The following is a 13,162-nucleotide window of genomic DNA, read 5'->3' as shown; positions in this document are numbered from 1 at the left end:
TGATTCCTTTTAATTAAATATGAGATTGTCACATGTCCAATACCTATCTTCATAAGTAATTTTTCTTCGAGTAATACAGCTTTTAGTGCCTGAATAATTGTATAATATTGTTTCTAAATATGCAATTGTCTAGTTAATTGTTATTGTGCGAAAGTTTACTTGTCTTATTAGATTTTATCCAATCTCAAATAATGCTTTTCTACGTGCTGGATTGCCTGCTGGAATTTTATTATTGGTTACATGATTGGTTATAACAATGCAAATATCTAATCAGCTGCAGTCACCATTCTAAATTCAGTAAGCGAGCCAATACGCGAAAAAGGATCATCTGAGGTACCGGCTATATAATTTATTAATATTGCGTTTCCTAAAGATATGTCTCTCTTCAACAGGAAGAAAATGCTAGAACAGAAGAAATATAAATTGTAAATGATGAATATGATATTTGAAAATAAATTGGAAGAAAAAACAAAATACGTATAGTTTTAATTCCCTTAAAATTATTTTCACACTCGCATTTAGCAGAGTTGGACTGTTTGAAACCGTAGCTAAGATTCCACCATATCATTCGTTGAAGAAAATTACGATTATGAGACTTTCCTTTTCCTTTTGTTTTAAATAATAATGCTCACTCTTAGCACTGCAGGTATAACAGTTATAATGTACAGGCTCTTTCAAACTGCAGGTATGGTGTTATAGAAAATAAAAATTAAAACGGCTTTATATATTTGCCCGTTTAGATGTTTGCGGATACTTAGCATCAGGTGCTTTGATAAAGGAAGCCATTTACCTTCAGAAAATAGGTTTTTTAATATTATTGATTTTAACAGTATAAATAATCCATTGTTGCTTATAGTCAACTTTGTTATAAAAACTGTTGAAAGTAATTACTATGACGTAATAATGTTTACTCTATTATATGACTAATGCAATTGTGTTAGGGTCACTTTTGAACTTCATTCAATTGTTGATAAATTTAAATTAAGGGTTACTATAGTCGCCCTCAACAGCTACATGCGACTGTTGAATTTTCCGTTAAATTCGATGATTACAAAATTTTTCTAGCTGTAGCAGGATATAATGATATATAATGCTTTCATTTGAAAGAAGATCTGTGTGAACAAAACTTAAATATACGCATATATATATATATATATATATATAGGTAAATGCAAAACCACAGACAATTTTCATTTCATAATTTTTATTATATTCCTATTCCGTTAAGAAACACAACATTTTAACATTACGAAACATATGTGAGTTAAGAAAAAAAAGTGTGTATATATTGTATGTAATCAGTAGTAGACATTTGAGGAAATCGACATAAAAGTGAAGCAAGATTTGCAATGATCAAACGAATAATTTTAAACGCTTTTATAAAATAGATTCTCATTGTGCTATAAATAAAATAAGCTACTAATGTTCATTTAATATCCCTGAAAAGACTAAATAATAATACATAATAGCAATTATGGTTTTGCTCTTTTCTCCTACAATTTTCCACAAAACAGAAATGTAGGTAACATTAAATTTTTCCAAAATAATTTGTATTCCATGGTAACGATAAAGCTCAGCATTAAAGTCCCATTTTAAATACTTTCCCTATTAATTATAGATTTATTTCTGCTAATCTATCTCATGGGTGCTCTCTTCTCCTTTTCATGTAGCATTCGGTAATATAATACATAATAATTTTTAATGCATTTCAATGCAATCTTAGGTGTAAACGTGGATTTAAATCTACAAAAGTAGCTCCAAAGAAACCATTAATTGTATATGTCCTGGGTAATTGTATATTTCTGTGTTGTCAGTAGCATTTTCAATAACCTGAGTTAAAAATATTTTGATAATAATTTTTTCTGCCAATCTAAAAACTTTTTGTTAATTCCAGTTTTAACTTATACATGTATACATATATATACCTTTTGCGTAGAAGTTATTTATAAAAGTCCACGTATCAACAAAGATATTAATTTGCTTTGCTTCGCAAAATGATCACTACGTCCAACTTTCAGTATTGGTATAAGTGATGTTGAAGGTCCTGTGATGTGTGTTACAACATTTACAGAAGAATTTACAATCCGAGTTTCATATATTCCTTTGGATACAGAAATCCTGTTTCTATTTCTTTCCCACTTTAAAAATTGTGAAACCTAACAAACAATGGGTAAATTAAAGTAATCATTGGTTAGACTCTATTATATAAATGTCATGATGAAATATAGTAATATATACTTGCCATTTAAGAAACATATGTAGTATGTAAGGCCTTCTTTAATATGTGACTTTCATATTGTCCTCCAAAATATAGGATAACGAATTGGAAGTGCTTCATCGGTATACCTAAGACATAAAATAATTAACTATATATCAGATTCTATCAGCAAAGTAAATTATATCAAAACACATACATAAATGCACATTTTCCTTACCTAAGAGATTTTCGTGCAAGTCCAAATAGTTCCCATGTTTAACAGGGCTGATGTCTTTTCATGTTTTCTTAGTTTAAAAGAATCGCTATAATGTTTGACAAAGTCCTTTAATATATTTGGATATATATATATACATTTTCCTTGATTACACTTGCAGTCTCCATTAATTGTTCAGGTCATATGCAAACATTTAATAAAATAGGTAATATTACATTCATTAAAGGGTACGTATAGATATGATATAGATTTTTATTACTGTACCATTTGTCTGAAAAACTAAAGTTAATTTATATTATATTGTATAAATAAAATTGCAGATTAAAACATACCATTACCACTATCCAGAACTCTTGTATAGAAGTTGATTATTCTATTAGCTTTAATTGTTGTAAACGATGCTGCAAAGTGCAAAGGCAATAATGCGAAGCAATGAACAACTCTAACACATTGTATGATTTGAGTATTATTAATACTATGTATTCTTCACTGCAAGGTATTCAAAGCATAAATGCCTCACATCAATTATTAAGCAAAATACTTATTTCCTCACATTGCAGGTTATCTATTTGTTTTAAATGTAACAAAATTCGTTGCCAATTTAACAGAAACCTGCAACAAATATTACACAAAGTATCATTCATATTTTATAATACTTAAACAATTTAATTTTTACTTATCTGACATATATCACCAACACAAATGAACAATCTGTCAAATGTCACATGTTGAGGGAATTATTTACATTTTTCTCCGCTAATGGAGCTAGAGAGATGCGCGAGCTATAGTCATATTCATGCAACATGTAGAAAGTATACTCCAACCTTCAAATTTTTTCGGCCAAATGTCCGGTTACCTCATAATTAAGCCACTACGTGTTATGTTTACAGCAGGTCATCAAGCACTGGCGGTAGTATAAGTTTCTTCAGGGCATAATTTATATCGTCTTCTCTATTCTTCTCATTTGCAAAATCTTTTTTTGCGAGCTGATTAGAGAAATATTCTACAACAATTTTCAATCCAACAATCATATCATTTCGTAATTCCTTGTCTTTTCGATCCAATTTATAATCATTATGACCGACTTTATCAAGCAATTTATCGATTCTTATACCAATTTCATCAATTTTTTTCATTAGAGTTGTAAATTTTTCCTCAAGAATGTTACATTTTAGGTAATAGTGAGTTAGCTTCTCGCTGTATTCAAACAATTCTCTCATTAAGCTATCACGTACAGTCATCGAATTACGTAACAGAGCAGCCATATTCACCGCACTTGTCTCATCCGTAACATCACATTCTAAGTTTGAAATTATTTTCTTCTTGGCATTAAATGCATTCTTTTGTTTATCAAACATTAACGTATCATTGTCAATTTTGTGGAAATAATTTCTCACTTTACCGGTATTGAAACCAGCTCCAAATTTATTTATTGTCATAGTGAAGTAGTACGTTGAACTGAGAAAATCTTGAAACTGCAATCTCTTTTATATAGAATAACGCTTTCTTCTCTTATTTAGATCCTGCCAATTTGTAACTATTATGATCGATTTTATCATTCAATTTTTCGATTCTTTCATCAATTTCATCGATACGTTTTTTCAACAGATTTTTCATTTTTTCCTCAAGAATTTCACATTTTAATGCATATTCATTCAGCTTCACACTATATTCATTCATTTCTTTTGTAAAGCTATCACGCAATGGTGTCAAATTACTCATCAGAACTAGTGATGCTGATATCATCCAAATGTATCTATATGTTATATCGATATGTAGCATGAAGGAAAGTATCGATATGTATAGAATATCGAGGTTAATGTATCGATACTTGATATATTATGCGTTGTATGTATATATGTATACATGATGTTACGTATATACTATACAATTAATGGAAGTATATATTAACAAACTGCACATTTGGCAATTATACAAATTTAATTGGCAGCGGACTTAATCTTTACATGTTACTGTAATTATAAGTTATTATTGTTTACAATTTTTTAATACATTTAAATAAACTAATTTTGCTTTGTAGTCTCATAACGAAATTAAGAATGTTCTGAGTTCTAATCTATAAGAAACACGTAATTATATCTATTTCTCTTGTATTGTTATGTATTTATAAATAAAATATTTACAATAAATTATAAGATTCAATGTTCTATTAAAGCATTCTCGTATTCTTTAGATAAATAACACGAAAAACGTAGACTAATGGAAAACTAGTATCATAACCTATCTATATTTGTAAGAAATGTGGAATGCAATTACTTTTCAACTTTGTTATTAAAAAGAAATAAAAAACAAATAAAATATTGACTGAAATACCGCTATTATTTGAACTGTTATATTTAGTAAATTATTCTTGCATGAATATAGTTGGAATATTATACTTTAATGAGCAAATAATGTAAAAGTCTGTACTGATAGACTGCCAATTAATCTATTTGCTAGGAATCCCATTAACAATTTCACTTTAGCAGAATACCTATAACTATAAAATGACATATGCATGCCATAAATTATTAACAGCACAAATAAAAAATATGTATTTTAATATAACCTCTTAAAATATATATAGTTGCTAAGCAACAATACATCATTTGACAGTATCGTTTACAATATTAAACATAAATATACATACATATATGTATTTAATACTATGCAAATTAAACTACAATATCCAGTCTTCAAAAGGTAATGAACCTAAAAATAATAATTGGTGTAAATGTTCAGAGTTTAAGCGATTTCTGCTTTCGGTGACTATTCTGCCAGCTTTTGAGAACAGTCTTTCGCAGGGTACTGAAGAAGCAATAGCTGCTAAATACTTCCTACCTAGTTTGTTTAATCCTGAATTATTTGCACTCCAATATTGTATTGGACATGTATCCATTTCGATAGGAGGATAATTTAAGTAATATCTTAAATCTTCTGAGATTTTATTTTCTTTAAAAGTATGTTTTTCCTTTGATTTTAATTGATGTACCAATGTTTGATGATACGACCAAAAATGATCGTAGCTAATATTTATATGTGTAAGCAAATTGTCTTCATTTTCTTTATTTGAGGTTGAATTATGTAAAATTGCTGTTATTTCATTAGTAATCTTAGAAATAGTAGTTTTGTCTCTAAAATGTATTGATTTAAATCGTGGATCTAAAATTGTGGCGAAACCAAAAATGGGCTCTTCTTCTATATTACTGAATCTCAATTCAAATTGTTCCAAAAGAAGTTTTTTCATTTCATTTGCTGTTTCCGTTGTGGGTCGCGAATCATTCAACGCAGTCTTCAGTGTGTTAACTATAGGTATGACTTTGCTTGCCGTTAAATAAGATTCACCAGATATGATGTTGGTAGCTTCTTTAAAAGGTTTCAAAAGCACAATAAATTCTTTTAAAATTTGTAGCTCTTTTGCGGTCACCATAATTGGAGCTGCTGGAAATTTCAAAAGTACAGATGAAACTTTATCGAATAGCTCGACAAATCTCTCAAACATATCGTGGGTAGAATTCCAGCGTGTTTCTATTGATTGTATTAATTTTAAATCCGATATAGATCTCAAGTTATCCATCGCAGCTACCGATTTTTTGAAATAAGTCACAATACACTTAACTTTTTTACATATAAAACTTATCTCCTTACTTTCTATTACTTTTGTCGGTATCAGGTTTAAACTGTGCGCGAAACATGACAAATGTTTGCTTTCACCAAATGCATCTTTGACGGCTTTTTTTATATTTGCTCCGTTGTCCGAAACAATAGCTACAATACTATCAATGCAAATTTTCCACTCGTCTACAGTATTTAAAAGCCACATTTCAATATATTCTGCTGTATGTCGTTCTTTAAGCTCTGTTACCCCTAACGCAACTGATTTAAGTTTATTATCGCATATATAATGGCTTGTTAACCCCAAAAAACTTTTTATATTTAATGGGTCGGTCCAAATGTCAGTTGTTAATGACAAATGTTCCGTAGTATGCAGCTGCAGTTTAATTATTTCCGACAGGACCTCATACTTCTCTTCAATTAATGTTGTTATTGTACTTCTGCATGGTATCTTATATAAAGGACATAACGCTTTCACAAATCTTTTGAACCCTTGCTTTTCGACTGTTTGGAATGGCAGATTATCTTTACAAATCATAAAAATTAAATTATTTGTCGTTTCAGATGCTTTCTTACCACCATCTAGAAAAACATTATGAGATTTTAATAATTAATTTTACATATATAAATGCTACTGTTTGCCTAAATGATAATTAAATGATCGTGCAGTAAATTTTGAGTTTACCTTGAAATGAGTTCTGCTTAACTAGCGTCATATCTATTCTTGGTTGTTTCCTCACTGGAGTTTGTAATAATTGTACAGAATCTACAGGTATTCCAGAACTTGATGAAGATGCAGTCGAATTATAGCAATCTGAATCATCTGGATTGCTTAAGCAATCATCATTATTTTCAGACTGTGTAATTTTAAAATTAATATACATAAAGGAGAATGTTACTCAAATTTCTTAAAGCTAAACTGCATGCTTTTACCATTGCTTTATTTCTTTTTAAATTTAACACAGCTGGAGTTATATTTCCACAGGAACTTTCCTTTACAACAATATTTGGGTGTGCTCTTTCTAAATGAACCTTCAAATTAGTTGTGTTAATACCTTTAACCTCATGCTGGCAAAATTTGCATTTGCCACCGGTGGCTGACTTTACAAAATACTTCCACATTTGGCTCTTTGGTGGCACTATAAAGTTATATATGGAATATCAAAATTATTATGAATGATAAACTATATTTTTTAACAATAAAATATATATAAATAAAAAAAGTCAGTGTAAATTTAGGTTATATAAAAGAGGATAAAATGCATACTGATGAGGGAAATTGTACGTGGCTCTTCAAAGGATAAAAGATTGTTTATGGGAATATTTTAATATTTTCCTGAAAAAATATCTGATTAATTAAATTGACTTTGTAATAAGATTTGTTGAAATATTTTCACTTAAAACTACTGAGATTAATAATTTATTCTTTAGTTATTTCTACCTTTTATCTTTCATATATTAAACATAAAGTCCGGTGGAATTATCAAACAAGTCTTACGGCTCCTTCTGTGATTTTCCCTTAGTGCAACACATTAGCCATATTAAGATTCAATTTTAAAGCTCTTATCACCAAAACATTTAAATTAACCGTGTGAACTGTATGTCTATTATTGGTACGCAGTTTAAGCAATAGAAATAATTCTGATACTGACTCATCAGTATCGATACTCCAATTTATTAAGCAATTAGATATTGATACAAAATATAGTTATATCGACAGTAAAATATTGATATCCCTAGATATCAATATAGTATCAACATCACTAGTATACAGGATGTTTCACGTAAGGCGCCCCAGGTTAGAAACACGACTAAGAGCACGTGATGGGGGAAGACGAACCTAACTGGCCGGAGAGCGAGTGACAGAGAGGAAGAGGTGGAGTAGGACAGAGCTATACGCTCGCATATGATATGCCTAGCGATTCACTGTCCCCCGCCTCCCCCCGCCTGCAGTCCAATCACCACGCCCATTACCAATATTTCTCTCTCTCTCTCTCTCTCTTTATTTCTTTATTTCTCTATTTCTCTATGTATTTAATACATCTAATAAAGATGCAAACCTTTAGCTATCGTTTCCGCACCACCTAGAGGTAGATAGCAAGGTGCGTTTTTTTTAAAGTGGTTTCTCCAGTAGGCCTAATACACTAGACAATTGATTACAATTGTTCGAAGTGCTTCCCCCTTTGTTGAACGCAGAGTTCGGCTCTTCGAACAATGTCGCGCGTTGCTCGGTGCACCATGTCGGGCGTGAGTGTAGCAAAGGCCGCAATAATTGCTGCACGAACCTCCTCTTTTGTACCCTCATGTCCATTTTCCACCAGTTTCTTGATTTGTCTCCATAAAAAGAAATCCAGTGGAGTTAAATCTGGTGACTTTGCCGGCCAGGTGATCGGGCCACCACGGCCCATCCACCTGTCCGGAAATTGCGCTTCTAATATAGTACGCGCGTTTCCATGAAAATGTGCAGGAGCTCCGTCATGCTGGAAAATCATATTTTCCCGCACGTACAGAGGCTCATCTTCCAGCAGCAATGGTAATTGTTCCTGTAAGAATCGCACGTACTTTTCTCCATTCAGTCGAGGCGGCAAGAAAAATGGTCCTATCTAAAAACAGAAAAAAATATAAAAATATTAATCATACATGCTATAACTTACTTAATCAATTAAAACAATTGTGTACTTACAACCCGGTCTCCGATCAAGCCAGCCCACACGTTCAGCGTCCACTTAAATTGGGATGCCCCTACTCTCACGGCGTGAGGATTCTGCTTCGCCCAAAAAATGTAATTCTTGGAGTTAAAAACTCCGTTGGGCGTAAATGTGGGCTCATCCATCCATAGAACTCGGTCTGGGAATCCGCTGTCACACCTGCACTGTGCCAAAAATCCTAGAGAAGGAAGCCATTTGAATTAAAGCTCAGATAAAAAATTGTAGAGCAGCTATTTCAAATTGGTTTAACATGCCCATGCAGAAGTTCATCCTAGGCTCCTTTTCCTTCAATAACAATTGGTGCACCCGCTGCATATGAAAAAGGTGTAAGGCGTTCTTACGCAAAATACGCCATACTGTTGAGATGGAGTTATGGAAACGATGCGAGATTTGTCTCATGCTTGTCCGTGGGTTTTCCTCAATGTGCCGAAGCACCCTTATTGCGAGCTCGGCGTTGGAAATGCGTTTTCTTTTAAAATCTTGCACTTTTCCCGTTGCCTCAAATCGTTTTACCACACACAGGATGATCTTGTGGTCAGGGTATCTCCTAGATGGAAATTTATCCCTGTATATCGCGACGGCTCTACGAGCACTGTGTTTTGCTTCCCCGTAAGCAGAAATCATATCCACGTATTATCTATTACTGAAAATCATGGTTATCACCATGTCAAAACCTAGCACAAACTGCGAGAAGCAACAAGTTTTGATTTAACTTATCAACATTTAGCAGTGAAAGATAAAGGACTGTTATTGAAAACGAACTAGGTGCGCGGTATCTTTGTTTCTTCGATGTTTCTTGCGGCATAAAGGAATCAAAGATACCGCACATCCAGCTCGTTTTCAATAACAATCCTTTATCTTTCACCGCTAAATGTTTACATGTTAAATCAAAACTTGTTGCTTCTCGCAGTTTGTGCTAGGTTGTGACACGGTGAAAACCATGATTTTCAGTAAAAGAGAATACGTGGATATGATTTTTGCTTACGGGGAAACAAAACACAGTGCGCGTACAGCCGTCGCGATATACAGGGATAAATTTCCAACCCGGAGACACCCTGACCACAAGGTCATCCTGCGTGTGGCAAAACGATTTGAGGCAACGGGAAAAGTGCAAGATTTTAAAAGAAAACGCATTTCCAACACCGAGCTCGCAATAAGGGTGCTTCGGCACATTGAGGAAAACCCACGGACAAATCTCGCATCATTTCCATACCTCCATCTCAACAGTATGAGGTATTTTGCGTAAGAACGCCTTACACCCTTTTCATATGCTGCGGGTGCATCAATTGTTATAGAAGGATAGGGAGCCTAGGATGAACTTCTGCATGGGCATGTTAAACCAATTTGAAATAGTTGCTCTACAATTTTTTATCTGAGCTTTAATTCAAATGGCTCCTTTCTCTAGGATTTTTGGCACAGTGCAGGCGTGACAGCGGATTCCCAGACCGAGTTCTATGGATGGATGAGTCCACATTTACGCCCAACGGAGTTTTTAACTCCAAGAATTATTTTTTTTGGGCGAAACAGAATCCTCACGCAGTGAGAGTAGGGGCATTCCAATTTAAGTGGACGCTGAACGTGTGGGCTGGCTTGATCAGAGACCGGGTTGTAAGTAAACAATTGTTTTAATTGATTAAGTAAGATATAGCATGTATGATTAATATTTTTATATTTTTTTCTGTTTTTAGATAGGACCATTTTTCTTGCCGCCTCGACTGAATGGAGAAAAGTACGTGCGATTCTTACAGGAGCAATTACCATTGCTGCTGGAAAATGAGCCTCTGTACGTGCGGGAAAATATGATTTTCCAGCATGACGGAGCTCCTGCACATTTTCATGGAAACGCGCGTACTATATTATATGCGCAATTTCCGGACAGGTGGATGGGCCGTGGTGGCCCGATCACCTGGCCGGCAAGGTCACCAGATTTAACTCCACTGGATTTCTTTTTATGGGGACAAATCAAGAAACTGGTGGAAAATGGACGTCAGGGTACAATAGAGGAGGTTCGTGCAGCAATTATTCGCGCCTTTGCCACACTCACGCCCGACATGGTGCACCGAGCAACGCGCGTGATTGTTCGAAGAGTCGAACTCTGCGTTCAACAAAGGGGGAAGCACTTCGAACAATTGTAATCAATTGTCTAGTGGATTAGGCCTACTGGGGAAACCATTCTAAAAAAAACGCACCTTGCTATCTACCTCTAGGTGGTTCGGAAACGATAGCTAAAGGTTTGCATCTTTATTAGATGTATTAAATAAATAGAGAAATAAAGAAATAAAGAAATAAAGAGATAGAGAGAGAGAGAGAGAGAGAAATATTGACAATGGGCATGGTGATTGGACTGCCGATGGGGGGAGGCGGGGGGCAGTGAAACGCTAGGCATATCATATGTGAGCGTATAGCTCTCTGTCCTACTCCACCTCTTCCTCTCTGTCACTCGCTCTCCGGCCAGTTAGGTTCGTCTCCCCCCACCACGCGCTCTTAGTAGTTTTTCTAACCTGGGGCGCCTTACGTGAAACACCCTGTATAATTAAATAATAATTTTGTCTTGATTATATTTTTTATATAGTAATAATGCAACATCTTCACTGCAACAACTATTGCTCGCACTAAGAATGTATGCCACAGGTGCATCAGTGCATGGTTAGTTTATCTTAATTACCATAAATATTGTCACGGTTATAAGGTTGTTCCAAAATGCTCTGGACACAGTAAATAGGGTGCTTTAAGAGGATGCATTGAGCGACTCAAACACTCATTCAAGTTTATCTTCCAAATTATTAGGAATATGTAATTTTTTGTAGAGATTAAATTTACTCTTTTGACTGTACTGAAGCGCGCTACAAACTTGGTTTCTCAAAATTATAAAAAATAATTTTCATAAAAATTATGAATACTTGTAATTTTGTTGGTCATAATAATATTGAAAATTAGGCCTTGTAGCGTGCTAAGGAAAAGTTCTATGACTAATTTGAGACCAAGAAGAAACAAATATACCTAACAATGTGGAAGATTTTTTTGAAAAACTAAATTAGCTATTGAAAGACAAGTTTTACACTATTTTACGGACGGAGAAGTTTCACTGTGTTTTAGACAAGGACAAGCCTATTAGCTCTCCTCGCTTTAGAAGGGGTACCCACTCTCTCCCAACCATTTCCCGCTAAACAAACCAACTCTCCTACACACAGCAAGGTGGCTGGCTAACGCTGCCTGTCGGTGTAAATCCGTAGCGTAATGCAACAATAAATCATTATTTCTAGGTTTTAGGGTTAGGTTTTCGCAAAATCGACCTTGTACCGCCCTTCCATATCATTTCAGGAGGCTACAGTAAAATTTTCAAAGTATTTTGTCATCTACAAGTCTCAAAAAAATTGAATTAGTTGACGAAAGCGTGACTCGTATCAGCCGACGCTGATCACTAAGTTGTGTAGCGCATCAGCGTCGGCTAAAACGAGTCACGCTTTCGTCAACTAATTCAAGTTTTTTGAGACTTGTAGATGACAAAATAATTTGAAAATTTTACTGTAGCCTCCTGAAATGATATGGAAGGGCGGTACAAGGTCGGTTTTGCGAATACCTAACCCTAAAACCTAGAAATAATGATTTATTGTTGCATTACGCTACGGATTTACACCGACAGGCAGCGTTAGCCAGCCACCTTGCTGTGTGTAGGAGAGTTGGTTTGTTTAGCGGGAAATGGTTGGGAGAGAGTGGGTACCCCTTCTAAAGCGAGGAGAGCTAATAGGCTTGTCCTTGTCTAACGCACAGTGAAACTTCTCCGTCCGTAAAATAGTGTAAAACTTGTCTTTCAATAGCTAATTTAGTTTTTCAAAAAAATCTTCCACATTTTTAGGTATATTTGTTTCTTCTTGGTCTCAAATTAGTCATAGAACTTTTCCTTAGCACGCTACAAGGCCTAATTTTCAATATTATTATGACCAACAAAATTACAAGTATTCATAATTTTTATGAAAATTATTTTTTATAATTTTGAGAAACCAAGTTTGTAGCGCGCTTCAGTACAGTCAAAAGAGTAAATTTAATCTCTACAAAAAAGTACATATTCCTAATAATTTGGAAGATAAACTTGAATGAGTGTTTGAGTCGCTCAATGCATCCCCTTAAACCAATCACGTTTGACTTCAAAGAGTTTTCTTGAATAGGGTATAAGGTTAGTTAAACCGTAGCTATATTCATGTGGATGAAACCGACTTAACTTAAACGGCGGTTTAAACATTGTTTATAATAACTTGAGTTTACTTAACCATTAGTTAACTATACATGTAGTTGAATCGGCCCTCAGACAGCCATGGGTCCGTTCGTGTACGTGAGGCGTGTGTTATAGGCCAGCCTGCAGGTACGTCATGACTGGATACCGGCCAATGCATAGTGGGCTGTGCAGGG

The 13,162-nt window shown here is 34.2% G+C and overlaps 1 protein-coding gene across 1 annotated transcript; it reads right to left on the bottom strand.

Moving 5' to 3' along the window:
• Window positions 1–4,602: 4,602 nt before the first annotated feature.
• LOC136774970 (E3 SUMO-protein ligase ZBED1-like) lies at window positions 4,603–7,169 on the bottom strand. The gene is made up of 6 exons (XM_066729445.1): window positions 6,981–7,169; window positions 6,733–6,904; window positions 5,117–6,629; window positions 4,863–4,932; window positions 4,767–4,802; window positions 4,603–4,677 (listed from the first exon to the last, which is right to left on the bottom strand). The coding sequence occupies exons 1-6, from the start codon at window positions 7,167–7,169 to the stop codon at window positions 4,603–4,605; spliced, it is 2,055 nt and encodes a 684-aa protein (XP_066585542.1).
• Window positions 7,170–13,162: the final 5,993 nt, after the last annotated feature.

Source organism: Prorops nasuta, unplaced genomic scaffold (genome assembly GCF_024137725.1).
Source record: "Prorops nasuta isolate Cenicafe-Biocafe unplaced genomic scaffold, Cenicafe_Pnas_1.2 PNAS00007, whole genome shotgun sequence".
In the NCBI taxonomy this organism is placed as follows: domain Eukaryota; kingdom Metazoa; phylum Arthropoda; class Insecta; order Hymenoptera; family Bethylidae; genus Prorops; species Prorops nasuta.
Note: the sequence above shows the minus strand (reverse complement) of the source record. Positions and strands in the feature narration are given on the sequence as shown.